This window comes from Juglans regia, chromosome 8 (assembly GCF_001411555.2).
Source record: "Juglans regia cultivar Chandler chromosome 8, Walnut 2.0, whole genome shotgun sequence".
NCBI lineage: Eukaryota > Viridiplantae > Streptophyta > Magnoliopsida > Fagales > Juglandaceae > Juglans > Juglans regia.
The window spans coordinates 15,552,502-15,569,083 of NC_049908.1; the positions used below are offsets into that span (position 1 = coordinate 15,552,502).

Sequence of the window (16,582 nt, forward strand, 5' to 3'; positions counted from 1 at the left end):
TATATAGATTTTTTTAATAATTTTAAATATTTTTTAAAAATAAAAAAATTCAAAATATTATTAAAAAATACTTTCTTAATCACGAAGTAAAATAAAAAATTATAAAAAAATATTTTTTTATTTTATTTCGTGATTAAGAAAGTATATTTTAATGAATTTTTTTTACTTTCTAATTAAGGAAGTATTTTTAATGATGTTCTAAATTTATTTTATTTTTTTAAAAATATTTTTTATAATTTTTTATTTTACTTCATGATTAAGAAAGTATTTTTTAATATATATTTTTTTACTTTCTGATTAAGAAAATATTTTCTAAATGATGTTTTAAATTTATTTTATTTTTTTAAAATATTTTAAAATAATAAAAGATCTATATAAAAAATTACTTAAATAAAACACATATAAAATAACACTACACCCTCAGCGAGGGCTGTAGCATCACCCTTTGCTAATGGATCAACTACTGTCATTGACATAAAATCTGAACTCAGATAAATTAATCTTTTTAAAAGTGTAAGATTTATTATTAAAAATTTAATTTTTTTCATATAAATGTTATATTTTACTCATTTTTTTAAAAAAGAATTACAATACTTATGTACTCTACCACTATAAATATCATTTCTTATTTTTTATTATTAATTTTACTTTACTAACTCATTCACTGAGGGAGAGTCTGGCTCACAAATATAATATAAATAATTAAATTTATTTTTTCTCATTAGCCTAAACTTTTAAAACAAGTGATAATTTCACAAATATAATATATGATATTCCCATTTACCATTTTGGGTTTGTTTATAAAATTATGGAGGTAAAATGGTAAGGATTTTGGTATCAATTAGGAGCCTCCAAAGTAAAAAATGGCGTATAGATCATGATTAATTTTATTTATTTCTGATTTCAAATTAAAACACCATTCATCCTCTATTCAATGGTGGGCGTGCCAGTGTTGGCAACCCTGGCGGTTGAGCCAAGACAGTTGGAAGGTGGATGAAGGAAAGGAAAGGAAAGGAAAGGAAAGAGAAGAAGAAAAGAGGAAACCAGATCCCACCATGCCCAGCTCCATGCAGCTGTCTTCGTTGCTGCATTAGTGGTTTTTTCCATGGCAGCCATTACCTTCGTATGTTCTATATATGTTGGGTTCGTGTCTTGTTAGATCTAGCTCGACTCGTATTATAAGCACTTTACCACTCTCTCATACTAAAATTCAGATTTGCATAATTTTCAAAGTTCCTGTGGCGTACTCACGCATCCCCAACCTGCATTTGTTACCGTTTTCTGACTCAAACACTTTGAACAATTTAGAGAGGAGAAATGATAGCTGCATCTGTGAGTGCGTAAACGTCACATAATCATTTTTAAAAAAATAAATAAATACGAAATTCGCATAAAAAAAATTAATTTTTTAATAATAAACCTTACTCTTTTTCAAAATGACCGCATATTTGTGAGGTCTACTATTAATATTTTAATAGTGAACTCCACGCTTAAACATTCTACAATTGCATGTAATATTACTCTTTAAAGAAATAGAGAATATTTAAACCTCATTATATACTGTCTCTCTCTCTCTTTAAATTGTAAAAATGGTTTGAATAAAAAATTGTAATGAATCTCAATCCTTGTTTCACCATATGTGACTCATCCGAGTGCCTCAAACCAGTATGCTTCATCATTTTGTCCAAATGATGGGCAGTACAATACTGTTGATTCAAACCGGTCACATCCATTATCAACAAAATATACAATAACCAAATACATGGAAAGCAAAATTCCAACTCCATTATCTAGTATTTACTTATCAGTGTAATTACAGAATTGGAGTGGCTTACAAGTTACAACATTGACGTGGAGCCCCACCGGTGGAAGAAAAGATGAACCTATTGACAAGAATATATTTATCTTTTGATCACAGAACATATATGAGGAAGCAGAGATCCAGCATACTTTCCTTTTTTCGTTAATCAGTAGCACTGAAAATAGTTAAAAGCGCCAGGAAGAGGTTGATGATATCCAAATACAAGCAGATTGCAGCCCAGATGTACTCATCATAGGAGAACCGTTTGATCAAATTATCAGTGTCGTAAATTATGTAACCACAGAATATGAGTGATGCCAAGCATCCATAGATCGTCACAGAAATCCTACCAAGCGGAAAAAAAATCTGCAGCCAGAAATAAAAATCTCAGTCCACAATTAGCACCAAATGCAACAAATACAACTATGGCGTGCACTAGTGAAGCTGTAGGGGTGGCAAATTGTATTCGTGTCGTGTCAAGTCATGAGCATTCGATTATATAAGTCAATCCGAATCTAACCCGTTAAGCTAAATATGTCAAACTTCTAAATCTTAACCCAAGCCACTTAGATAATGAGTCGTATTGTGTCACCTGTTTTAACCTGTTTAATAATTAATTAAAAATATGTTAACACGACATGACTCATTTAAATCTATTTATTTCATACAAATAGGTTGAACTAAAATGCATAACTCATTTGAATTGATTAACATAATTTCATATAAAAGTTAAAATCTATATTTATTAATAACCATAATATCTTAAAAAATATATATAAATATTTTTCAAATTTTAACATATAATAAAACAATATTACAAACACAAATATGAGCATAAGTCTAAAATTATAATCCTAACAATAAAAATATAGACATATTGAGAAATACCAATATTACAGCTTAACAATAACAAAATTTCAATTTTGAAATAAATTCTAAACGAATCAAAATGGATTAATTTCGTGTTAAACAGGTTGATCCATTATTGACTTGTTTATATAAGTCATGTCATAACGGGTCAACCCATTTTGATCCAAACCCGTTAACATCAAACTCAAACCCACTAATTTCGTGTCGTGTTCATATTGGGTTCACAGGTCGTGTTATATATTGACACCCCTAAGTGAAGGAGATGATATAAATATGCAGGGAATGAATGCAGGATACTAAACATACCTGAATCATTCCGAACACCACAAGTACAAGCAGAGCACCAAACAAGAAGGGACCAAGGAAGTTAAAATCGTGGCCTCGCCTTGCCGCCCAGAATGTGTACAGGGTGAGACTCATGACGACAACAGTAGTCAGAATGACAGATTCTAAAATGACCTTCCCTGTGCCCGGTTGGAAAATAATAAACTTCAAAAGTTCGTACATAAAAGATGCCGTATAAAAATTGAGCTGCAGACTAATCTTTATGGATGAAAATTCAATATAGATGTTACCATTACAGAGCCTCATATATGTATATATAACTAAAGTGTGAGCCAAATATTTAGGTTAACAGAGCAACCAATCACCAGTTAATTAGAAAACACTATCTGATGGGTCTCCATCATTTATAATCTCTTACAAGAGAATCAAAACTTCTACAAACATACTGAAAACCACAATTAAGAAAGCAAAACAACTTTAAAAACCCAACTAAAAATATGATAGACCACGAAACCAAATCCCAAATGTAACTATTGATGGGCAGGATCTGTACATGCAACTTGGGTAATTATCTACCACTACATCGATGTAGGAAATGTATGGGTTGGACGGAGATCACGTGGAAGGGTTGGAGGTGTTACTGGGACATGGTATTCGGACGTGCAGTGCTATGGGCAGCTATCATCCACTCCGTATTTTCAGTTGTGGTGCTCAAAAAGTCTTTCAATTACATGCGGTAGTTATGATGTTCATGTGTTGGCGGTTAAAATGTGGTAGTTATCTTGTAAATAGTAGTGCACGTGTAACTGGCAGTATATGAGTTAGGGAGTAAATGTTTAGTTACATTTGGGAGTCCATATAGAAGTTTGATCGACTAGTCAATCGCATAGAAAGATGGAAACCGAAGGCTTTGATTTGAACATTCATGGGAGGATTAAAAGAGGATATCCACTGCCTAGTGGTGTGCATGCTTAGTCCTAACATAATGTTAGAGACTTTGTTGTTGGCAAGAATGCAGAAGATAAGCTCAATCAGCAGAAGAAGATGACTAGGAATGTACCCCGACAAGTTGTCTATCTCACAAAGTAAATTTAGCCTCCATCAACTTCAAATGTAATGAATGGTTTACCAACAGCATAGATGCAGAACTCCCCAAGTACATATTAAAGATGAGTGGAAAAATATCCCCTCAAATTCAAGTTCTGGTAAAAACTTGAGGGAATCTTGATCCAAGATGAACAACAGGGCAAGGTGGAGCCTATGGAAGAAAGGATGTTGGAAAGAAAGAGCCACCACATGCCAACATTTTAAAAAAATTGATAATCTCGGTGACAAGTTTCTTCCCAATGGTGAGATAAAATAGCCATCATAAACCAAATTCCAAACACCTATACACTCATGCGTAGGATAAGTATGCACAAGGTTGGATAGCAACCTACCACTAAGCCATGCAAGTTGGATAATAACTGCTCATAGTGCTGCACATCACATGGAAGTGTGGGAGGCATTTAACAATATCTAGGATGTAGTATTGGGTTATACAGCACTATGAGCAATTATAATGCATTATACATTTATCAGTTATGTGCGCAAGTTACATGTTAATATAAGGAAGTTATCTTGTAAATAGCAGTATACATGTAACTAGTAGTGAATGGTTAGTGGTCGAATGTATGGGTAATTGTCTTGAGGTGTCTCCTATCAATGGAGAATTTATCATTCTTTGTCTATTATTATCTAATTTACATTCCAAATTATTCTGTTTTCCACGAGGGACCAAACAAAAGACTCACTCAAATTACTACTGCCCTGTTTGCAAAAGGGCTCTCTGCCTCCCTTTTAAGGCCATAGGATCTGCCACATTACCAGGACCAAAACAAACCAGAAGTTAAATTTTTACTTGTTAACCATAGGATTCCAACCCAGAATTTTATCTCAGTTATATACCCAAATACCAAAAATTAAAGACCGGGTTTGACTTCCAACAAAGAAAAGAAAAGGATCAAAAACAGATTCTATCAAAGAGAAATTGATATATGCAGTCATAGAGTGGTAATGTCCATATCAAAGGAAATATGGACCGGCATCAAAATATTAAATTTTTAACGGTGGACCTGAAAAAGAGTGGGTGGCACAACCCATTGCTGTAGTACTCTTCTATCAATAACTAGCAGAAATCTGAATGGGGAAAAAACTAAACAAACAGAGCCCATATCCGAAACCAAGTCATTTACAATTCCCAAACAAAATACAGAGCAATATGTGAACATGGAGAATGGAATTCAAATACTAGCATCACTTACCACTGGTGAATGCACAAGTCAATCCAACCACAAAAGCAAGAGAAAGAGTGAAAATTCCAAGAAGAAGGTAATTAAACGGGTGCTTCTGGTGGTAGAAGTACAAAGGCAACATCACTGCCATACCACACAACACAACCACGAACGATATTAAACAACTAAATTTAGAAAAAAAGCAGAACACGAACATAAGCACTTGCAAAAAGAAGTGTAATAACATACCGAGGAACGGCGTCAAGATGAGTAAGATGTAGAGAGCGAGGCCGGCCCCGGTGCTAACGAAGAAGTGCGCGATGGGATGGACGAAAACAACCACGGCGCCGACGGCAATAGTGGCAAGCAGTTGGAAGGTGAGGATGGAGTAAACTTTGCGAATGAAAGCCCAGCGGAGCTCCGGGCTCTCCTGCATCAAAGGGTAGAGAGGCCTGGCTCCGGCCTCCAAGTCATTCTTCCGGTAAGGCTGGGTCCACATCTTCTTCTGCTCAGGAGCTATCACCAAAATGGATAGTTTTTCTCGTAAAAGTCGGGGCTTTCCTTCTCAGTTTGGGTCCGAAGGTTTGAAAGCGGTGGAGGGGGGTAAAAGAAAGAACAAAAGAGCGGTTTTTGGTTGGAAAACGAGGGAGAAAGAGGTGTAAATAGCGGAGGTTGATACGCGGAACATAGCATAGATGCTTTTCGTAAAGAGTGGAAGAACCGCAGACGTTCCAGAGGTGTCTCCGCTCTTCATTGCCAAGGTAGTAGGTTCGTCCCGTAGGATGAAAGTTTGAATAAAATATTATTAGATTAATAATTTTTAATAATAATAATATTATTATTATTATTATTTTAAAATTTAAGATAAAAGTTTTAATTATTTATTATATTTTATATAAAAATTTAAAAAAATTATAATGATAAAATATTTCTTATATCTAAATAAGGTCTTTAAAATCTAATTTAGGATAGTTATAAAGATGAGAAATAATCTATATAAGTTTTAAATAGATAAATGTTCTTATAAAAAAATAAGAGTAATTTTATAGATAATCGTGAAGTGTATAAACATTACGTAATCATTTAAAAAAAAAAGTGAGATTTATTATTAAAAAATTAAATTTTTCTATATAAATCATATGTTTTATTTATTTTTTTAAAATAATTATCTAATAATTATCTAATTTATGGTTATAAATATATATTTTTTTAAAATAATAAATTTTATATAAAAAAATAAAAGAAAAAAGAAAGAAAGAAAGATAGAAAGTGTAAAACAATTATTTATAAAGAAGATGTAAAAGCACACGGAAGCATTATTTTTTCGGAATGTCTTTACTTAAGACAAAAGAAATTAATGTATCGTTCAGATTTAAAGATGGGTTAAGATAAATTAAAATGAATTAAGAATAGTAATGAAATAAGTTATAAATAGTAATAAAATTTATGAATTAAAATTATTAAATAATAATAAGATGAATTAAGATGGACTGTAAATAAAATAATTAAATAACATTTCAAAAAAAACAAATGAAAAAAATTACTTTTTCATAGGTACAGTCCCGAGATCAATATGAAAAATTTGTTTAGTTTTTTACGATGGATCTTGCATTTCTTTTTTAAAATGACGGTATGATTTGAATAACTTAAAATTATAAGAAATGATAGATATAATTGTGAGTGTGTATGTATTGTCGTGTAATTATTTTTAAAAAAGGTAAATATATACGGGATTTATATGAAAAAAATAATTTTTTAACAGTGAATTTTATTCTTTTTTAAAATAACTATATAGACTTTGTGCACTCTATAACTGTATATAACATTATTTTAAAATTATATCTAGTATTAATTAAACCAACAATTTACTCATGTCTAGAAACTTCTCTCTAACAATTGACTTCATATGCACTTTGTGCGTGTATATATCTACTAGCAAGGAGGCTACATGCCAGGCGTATATTTACTCATGTCTAGAAACTTCTCTCTAACAATTTACTATTGTATACAAGGCTTGTACGTAGCATCTAGTTGGAGGGAAAATAAATTTATATAAAAATAAAATTTCTTTGTAAAAGTATATAATAGTAACAATTTATTAATTAAATAAAAGCTCTTTAAAAGCATATTCTGAACAATACCTAATTAAAAACACTATTATTTATATAAATGGGCCAACATATAAAATCACCATTCAGTTGACAAGTTCATGAGAGTTGCATATTTAAAATCACCAAGTTTATAAACACAATTTTTTACATGAATATTATAAAGTTTATAAGCAACATAATAATAACAATAATAATGTATGTTGAAGTTACAATCAAATATAATTGTCCAATATATGCATGGCAGTATGCGTATAATGTCGTACGGTATGTAGTAACTAAAACTCGATGAATTCAAATTTGTTTGTTCAATAAAAGAATCGGATAGTAATAAGATTATTGAGTCGTGTAGTACGGGTCAAATTAATAAACCGATCGATGTTGCAAATAGCGATCTACAGGACATGGTAGAAAAGATAGAAACGTAAATAAAATAGAGATCAAGTAATAATGCAATATGAAATAAATAATTTGGTTTCACTCACCAATTACGTGCATGCCAGCACGATTTGATCGTCACCACATGATATATATAATTATACGCTAGCTAGTTAGCTTTTTCTAATTTAATTTGGACTCTTTTTCATAAATATATACATGATAACATAGCTAGAGTTATTCTTAACAAGACATACTATTCACTAGTTGCAATTTTTTTTAAAAAAAAGGCTCTACAATCACCGCTGCTTTGTTGAGGGCTCTCGCTAGTGTATTTCATATATTTTTTGCTTTTTACTTTTTTTCACATGCATTTTTTTAACATTTTTTAATATTTTTTTTAAAATAGAAAACATCATTAAAAAATATTTCTTTAATTATCAAATAAAAATAAATATAAAAAAAATCTAGAGGAAGGCAGTAGGAAGACTAACATTTTTCAAAAACAATTGTGCTTACCTAGTATATATATATACGTATGAGCTTATGTAACTATGTTATACTGCACGCACACCAACCCATCTAAAAAAGTCAGGATCATTTTTTGTCAATACACTAAAAGAGTTCAAAATCTTTAGAAGATGAGAAAATATATTTGCAACTGTGAATTGTGCAACCGTCACGTAATCGTTTTGAAAAAAGTAAATAAAACATAGGATCCACATGAAAAAAATTAATTTTTTCATAACAAAACGATTACGCGATGTTTACACACTTCACGATTGTATGTAGAATTACTTTTGGAAGATACTACACTGCAAATGGTTTTTAATAGCAATTTTTATAATTATAGTAAGTTATTTATCTACTTTTTTGTAAAACTGAAGATTTAAAAGGATACAATTGTAATAATAGTCAGTTACATAGGTGTATATGTAGAATAAAAAGTGTTTAAAGAAAACATTATTCATTACTGTTCATCTTACTGTTCATATGAGGATATGCACTTCTAAGATATAGGATATGAGTTTTGTTACGCATCATCCTCACACACTACATATCACATTTTTTATTATTTTTTATTTAGTTTTATTTTTTCTAAATTAATTGAATTCTTTTACTTATCATCCATACACTATACATTTGATAAGAGAAAAAAAATTAAAAATTAAAAAAATCATATGTAGTATATAATGTAAAGATAATAAATAGAGTTTTTCTATATATATATATATATATATATGTGCGCGCGCAAAAGTTTATATTTAATATTCTCTTAATTACTATCTTTTTGCCATCGGTCTATATGATATTAAATAATTGAATAAGAGTAATAATAGGGGCAAGCTCCAAATGCACAAGTTTTGTATAAACTTTTTGTAAACTTCATTGGGATGGGGGAATTTAATGAGTTTCTTGGTATTTTTGATTATGTTGGAGAGAATAATGATTTGTATAAGTTTTAAATAGATAAATTCTATATAAATTATTTGTAAAAAAATAGACTCCACCACTAGAAAGTGTAAAAAAAAATCTATTTCTTTATTAGTAGAATTCATTTTTTTACAAATGACATGCGTAAAATTTATCTATTTGAGACTTGTATTTAACTAACATTACTGGAATAATGTATTTTATTTTTTTATTTTATGGGCAACTGTCTGTTTTACAAGCAAATTGGGTCCATCTTTGTCATTCACGTGCACTGTTTTGTTTTAAATTAAATACTATTTTGGTTATTTTGTGTTTTCACCTTCACAATTTAATCAAATTCTGTATTCAAGATATTTAACTCTCTTTTTTTGTTATCCTTATCTGAAATTAAAGAATCTAAAATAATGTTTAAAATATGTATTAAATATCAAATAAAAGTTATAGGTTTATTTCACTTTAAGTCCAAAAACTTGAATAAATAGCTCTTATTTACTCCTTATTAAACTTTGACCCTCTAATGAGATCTCCATCCCAAATTTAGCTGTTATTTATTGAGATGAAAATAATTCAACTATCCTGGATTCACTAACATGCCTTATAAATTGTAATAATGAGCCCAAATCCATAGTTTTTTGGGTAACTACATAATTACCATTTTTATTGACAACATAATCATTATGATATATGGCAAATTATGTAAATACTTCTGTTATTTGTAAGTCAATTATAATTATAAAAAACAATTAAATATTAATATTTTTCTTGTTAGCTTACACGGAAGGCTTAACATTTTTTTTTTAAGGAGTTGGTGACTACATGTCCAAGAATGACCCATTCTCAAGTTTATTAAAAACCGTCACTTAAGATGAAGAAATACAGTAGTAAAACAAAAAACCCAAGGGGTTATAAAAGAAACAAAGAAAACATCCCTTGTGCCAAAACTAAAACCCAATAACCAATAAAAAAATACAATAAATTATGAACGTAAATAAGATAATTTCTAACTATTCGTATGTAAAAGTCCTCGAATTTTACTAGGTCCAAAATCAACACCAAAGATAATCCGATCAAAATTCTTCGCACCCTCATTGGCTAGAAAATCTACCACCATGTTAGCTTCTTTAAAAATATGATAGATAGAGCATCTTAACATCCTTAGCAAACTTTGTATTTCTTCCAAAAAAATCCCACATATATCAAAAATTACAAACTCCATTTTGGATCCATTGTACTACTACTTTGGAATCAGATTCTATCAAAATATTAGTGAGTCGCAGATGTTTAGCTAAGTGTAAACCATCAAGTAAAGCACATGATCCTTCCTCCAAAGTGTTTGTAGCAACCTCATAATACCTTGTAAAACCAGTAATTGAGTTACCCCTGCATCCCAAATTATTCCTCCCCCTCTAGCTTCGCCAAGATTTCCCATGGAGCAACCATCCACATTGAGTTTAAAAACCCCTCTATTTGATTTTTTCCAAGCCACCATTTTAGAAATTTTGTTAATCAATGGAGCCACAGGGCAATTTAACTCCTTCAGAATTTTCTCATCAATAACATGAATCTTTCTAAATTTCTTTTGTTGGGAAAACATATCTACAAGAGAACCTTTAACCACCCAAATCACGTCTTAACAATATGGCTTCAAATCCTCCATTCTAACTACACACCAATTTTTCCGTAAGGCCCAAGTGATCACTATAGGCAAAATACCTCTGCAAAGTGCAACTTGGGTAGATGTCGACCCCCTTAACCACCAAAAATTCATAATACCTTGCCATGAGTTGAAATGAGACAATCTAACTCCCAACACATCAGCAAAATATTTCCAAACTTTAGAAGCTAATTCACCTTTATACAACACATGGTCCATGGTTTCTTGTTGAGGTGCAATACAACAATTACATTTTGAAACCATCCAAATGCCAAGCTTACTAATCCTCTCATCTACTAGTAAAGCTTACTAATCCACATAAGGCTTAACATAAAAAAAATAGAGTTATGCTATATATATTCATTTTTACGTATTTTTTACGGATTCCACTTATGTGATTAGCCAGAGTAGTTAATTTATATTAAAAGAAAGTGACGCAGTCAACTACATTAATGGAGTGCACAAAGGAATACGTATAAATAATTGCACATAGAGTTTTCGTAAAAATTATGTTGGCTCGATCAGATAGATTTTTTCTTATGGGCCATTTTTTTGAGTTGTTATCAAAACAATTAAAAAAATTAATACTACTTTCTATATTAGCTTTTACTCTCTAAAAAGTTCTATTACTGTTTTGAAATTGAAATGCAATCAATATTAATTTTAAAAAGATAATTTCCTTTTTTTTAAAACTGTCGTTACAATTCTGAAATTGAAAAAATTCTTTTATTTTTTATTTTTATTTTTGTTGTAGTTACTAGATCATATCATGTTCGTGGTCATGTTACGTTGCTAGAAAAATTAGGATGCTAAATAATTAGGTTAATAAGTTTGGCCATGTGTTCTTGTCTATTTTTTTCTAGTCTACTTCTTATATCTATCTCTTATGATCTACCTGCTTCGGTGTATTTTTTCTGCTCGATATGCCCTGATCTACCTCTCTCAGTCTACCACCATGGAATATTTGGTTCATTTCATGTGTCTACCTTTCTTAATATGGTTTAGCTTCTATTTATTTTTGCACAACGGTGGCTAAACTTTGTATTTTTTGTTTGAATTATACATAATTTTAGCTGATTAGAGACGGTCTCATTTGGTTACACAGTTCAGATGAGATGAGATGAGATATTTTATTAAAAGTTAAATAAAATATTGTTATAATATTATTTTTATTTTGAGATTTAAAAATTTTGAATTGTTTATTATATTTTATGTGGGAGTTTGAGAAGTTATAATGATTATATGAAACGAGATGAAATTAGATAATTTAATTTTGTGTAACCAAACCAGCCAGAACACTTTAAAGGACAGCTCAAATAAATATGTTAAGGCGAAATCTACAAGTTATGGAATAAGGGGAATAAGCACATGATGCCTTTCTTATGCTCTGTGCACTATTATAATTAAAAATACATTAAAAATTACCTTAAAAAAATTTATAGAAGTTTATTAGAAATGGTAATAAACTTGGGGCCTAATGCAACTTTTGGGGTTTAAGAAAATCTGTCCAATCTGAGCCCAAATTTAGTTCAAACAAAGTCCGGCCCAGTAAATCCTAGGCTAGCAGCATGTCAGGGTGATGTGTTTAAGAACCTTGAAAAAAAAAAAAAAAAACCTTTTATGTTGCAATTTAAGGTAGTGGGATGGAGTATCTATCTAGCACATCATAGAAGATTGGGGACATTTTTGTTTTCAACTTTACCATTGATTAGATATTGGATGCGTGATATGGATGTCTGCTGGAATTTAGTGTCTCCCATATTATTATTAGAAAGGCTGAGAATCCAAATCCACCACAAACTGACCTCTGGGTCTGTCTATTTCTATCCATCCATCTATTAAGCAGTGATCCAAAAATAATTACTCCATGCTGTCCCACCACTTCCCAAACCAATCCATTTCATTATATTCCTGTTACTTTCCCTTTTTCTTATATTTGTCTTTTACGAATGCTATGTATCAACTACTATTCATTCTCGTACTCCACACTTATAACTTTTTTATAAGGTGTGAGGGTGTTTTTTATAGGATATGTGAATATTTTTTATAGGATATAGAGTATAGAGTGATGAATAGCGGCTGATGAGAACAGTTTTTCTTTGCCTTTTTATGTTTTCCTATTTTGCTCTAAAACATGGGTCACCTATTTCTACAGTCACCCCAATTGTGAGATAAAATTGGCTTTTATTAAATGAATGTTCATACAGAGTTCACACTAGTTTTAAATGAGAGTAGTTTGGTAAAATAGTGCAATCATGAGGAATTTTTTCACTTTGGCTAAAACAAAAAACAATATGGATTCATTATAATTTGGTGGGGAATGGTAGTGGAGAGGAGCCAAGTTGACATCTTTTTTAACACTTTTGATATGGAAACTCCCTTGGTCCACCCCACCCCCACCCCCACTTCTCACGGAAAAGAAGTCACTTGTAGCAGGAAACGACACTTTACTCACTAGATATGGCATTTTCTCCTGAATTCAAGGTGAAAACAAATACATTTGCTGGGTTTGTCTTCCCCCCATTTTTCCTGGGAATTTACTGCTTTCTTTAGATTGTGTGAAAGATGTACATGTGCTAGTCTAATAGGTAATAGGTAAGGTAATCACTCTATCTTTTTGTTTTGTTTTGTTTTTTTTTTGCTTGATGATAAGAGATTAGACCAAAATATTAAAACAAGAAAAATCATACAGGTAAAGTAAGAAGATGAATTTTAGATGACTCAATAAGAATTTGTAAGAGAGAGTTAAGGAACAACCAAATTAATGAGTTCTACTCTGAGGCATCATTTGTTTTCGTAGATGAGATAAGATGAAATGAGATAAGATGAGTTAAGATTAAAGTTAAAAGTTGAATAAAATATTGTTAGAATATATTTTTTTAATATTATTTTTTTCTTGGGATTTGAAAAAGTTGAATTATTTCTTTTATTTTGTATGAAAATTTGAATAAGTTATAATGATCGGATGAGATGAGATAGATGAGTCAAGAAGAATTGTGAAAACAAACGAGGCGGAAGGAGAAAAAAGTGACCCTATCGTAGCAATGCAAATTAAAAATGTGACCCAATTGTAGCAATGAGCAAAGATGTTACAAAATAAAGAGGAAAAAAGTGATCAGTCTCATAGTCAGTTCGATAATTTTTTTTTTTTTTATTACATTTGGGAGGTGGGGGTTTCAAACTCCAGAACTCTATTTTGAAGACTGAGAATTATGCCAATCAGCCACAGGACTTTGGCCAATTCGATAAATCTGTACGAGTTTTCTTCAACTTCAGTTGTATGTTCTTTTTTATTTGGAGGTACTTTTAGCATGAGCATGTTCATTGGGCCACATATTGCCCTCTTATTCCCCTCCACTTTGAGCATGATAGCAACACTACTCTTGTCTTTGCTCATTGGTACCTTCAAAAATATGCCTTCACAGTCCCATATTTTGATCATTGGTTGGCATGCTCAGGACACAGAGAATTTGTGAAGGTCAAAATACTGTTGAATCTCTGATTGTGGGGAAGAAGTATCTTAACTTTTAGGCATTATTAGTTCACCCACCTTGCCTTTCCTTATCTTTAATTGGGTTAGATTGACATTTTAGGTTTAATTCTCCTCAACTTTCAAAGTAGCTTTTCTTTGTTTTTGCTTGAGTTTGGTTGGATGACAATCGGTTCTATATAAAAATTTGGTAAACAACAGTATCTGAAAGGAAAACAAATTCAAGATTCTCATCTCTCTACAAAAAAGCCTCATTTCTTCAAATGTTTTTCTCTTTTTTCCTATCATTCCCTAAAATCCTTTCTATTAGGTCCTTTTAGGTTTAGCTACCCCTCTGCTCTCACTTTGGCCTTCAATCATCTTCTTTTTCTTTGCTCCCCCAATGTAAATTATTCAACTAAGGACTTTTTCATGTTGCCAATGAAGAAATGAATACACATCATGAATAACAAATGACAAGAAGATGAAAGTTATCGAAGATTGTTCCACAAGGGTAGTAATTAAACATCATATTAAAGAAAAACATTTCACATTGAAATGAGGTTACCAAGTTAATAAAAAGCTAAAAGGGTATAAATTAGTTTGCGAAGAACTCGAAGAGGCGCTAGTCCTTCTCTCTCCTTTCATAAGAGATGATAGGCTATTAATAACATATTTTTATCCTATGTTTTGAATTCATTTTCCTTAGCTCTCATCTCTCTCGATACACCATACTATCATCTTCATGAAAGAGCCCTAATCGAACAACTTAGAGCTTAAACACAAGCCCTCTAATGGGAGGACTTGCAACAACAACTTACCTTGCTTGCTCAACCCCCTACCCACTCTCTACTAGGCAAGCACATTTCTCCTAAGGACATCAACCAAATGGTAACCTCTTCCCTCATTTGACTAATTTGGAAATTTACTATATATGTTTTGTTTTCTTTCACCAATCATAAGCACAAATCTCTCGTCCTATCTTAATGCCTGTGGATCTCTAAGGTGATCTCCTTGATTTTAAGGATTGGCCTATTAGTTTAATCATTCTAGAAATTGATCTCTCATCCTCCTCCTTCTGGATGTATATGCATCAATTATCTTAAAAGGGTATCTTCTCCCCCAATGCTATCATTATTGGAAAACTTAAGCACATACTAGAATCTTTAATCTACGCTCCTCAGTTCCCCAAAAGGAATCCTCTGTATTTGTTAAGAATATAATGCAAATAATTAAATCTACTTCTTATAATCAGTTTAAATTTTTTAGACAAGTGGTAATTTCACATGATATTAAAACAGAGGTCATGTGTTTGTACCTCTTGTCATCAGCTTAAACTTTTAGGACAAGTGTCAATTTCACAGTATTCAAGTTTGACTTTTGTGTTTTTAATCCCTCATCTCTATATTCTCTCTCTTTCCTAGTCTAACTATAATCCAATTTGGATGGACTTCAAATATGAATGCCTATCCAAATTTGACTTCGTCTATGGATTCCGACATCACACCAAAAATAATTGTTCTATCTATCACAGCTCTCTTGCATTCTTTGGCCCCCACAGCAACATCCATTAACTCCCAACCTTTATATTCCCCCCACCCATAAAAAAAACACTCCCCCCCTCCTGAGTTGTGTTCAGACACTTGACCTTCCTAGCAGTGCACCTCCATCCCTTTTGCAAGTTTCTACTTGACAACCTCGAACCTGCATGTCATTTAAAAAAAAAAAAAAAAAGCCAGAACTTTCACTCTCGCCTCTTCTACAAACCTCTCCACCATCCTAAACCTAGCAACTGTTAGCCAAATCAGTTTGGTCGACCATTCAATTAGAAACAAAGCCTTAAGCAAATTCCAAGCTCAAGGCGCCGTTTGAAAAATTAGATGAAATGAAATAATTTTAGTTGAAAGTTTGATAAAATATTATTAGAATTTTATTTGTTAATATTATTATTATTATTTTGGAACTTGTAAAAGTTTAATTATTTATTATATTTTATATGAGAATTTAAAAAAATTGTAATGATGAGATGAGATGAAACCGTTTCTTTATCAAAATGGGCCTAGTCTCTCCCATCCCTCTGACACCATCCAATAAAATCTTCCCCGTCATTGGTCATTTTTCCCAAAATGCACACAACCCTCATTCCCTATATAATTAAAACTTCTTCTAAATAGATATTTTCTCACCAAAACACTTTCTGCCTCCTCAATGAATTTCAGATCTTTTATATCTAGAGTCGTGTTATATAGAAGTCTCACACCTTACACACCATTTAAAAACATGTGATTTTATCATTTTACTCTCATATGT

At 31.3% G+C, this 16,582-nt stretch overlaps 1 protein-coding gene across 2 annotated transcripts; it reads right to left on the reverse strand.

Annotated features, from left to right (window-relative positions):
- Nucleotides 1-1,763: 1,763 nt before the first annotated feature.
- LOC108986503 (protein LIFEGUARD 4-like) lies at nucleotides 1,764-5,969 on the reverse strand. 2 transcript variants are annotated; one of them, XM_018959148.2, is made up of 4 exons: nucleotides 5,479-5,969; nucleotides 5,260-5,373; nucleotides 2,978-3,135; nucleotides 1,764-2,167 (listed from the first exon to the last, which is right to left on the reverse strand). In XM_018959148.2, exons 1-4 carry the CDS (start codon nucleotides 5,726-5,728, stop codon nucleotides 1,964-1,966), a joined length of 726 nt encoding a protein of 241 aa, XP_018814693.1. In that variant the 5' UTR covers nucleotides 5,729-5,969; the 3' UTR covers nucleotides 1,764-1,963. The 2 variants fall into 2 exon arrangements, with proteins under 2 accessions (XP_018814693.1, XP_018814694.1); XM_018959149.2 differs by lacking the exon at nucleotides 5,260-5,373.
- Nucleotides 5,970-16,582: the final 10,613 nt, after the last annotated feature.

Coding starts and splice junctions, on each gene's coding strand:
- LOC108986503 (XM_018959148.2), bottom strand. CDS start 5,728: ATGTGGACCCAGCCTTACCGGAAGAATGACTTGGAGGCCGGAGCCAGG. Junction 3,136..5,259: donor GACTTGTGCATTCACCAGTG/GTAAGTGATGCT, acceptor AACCGGGCACAG/GGAAGGTCATTTTAGAATCT. Junction 2,168..2,977: donor TGGTGTTCGGAATGATTCAG/GTATGTTTAGTA, acceptor TTCTGGCTGCAG/ATTTTTTTTCCGCTTGGTAG.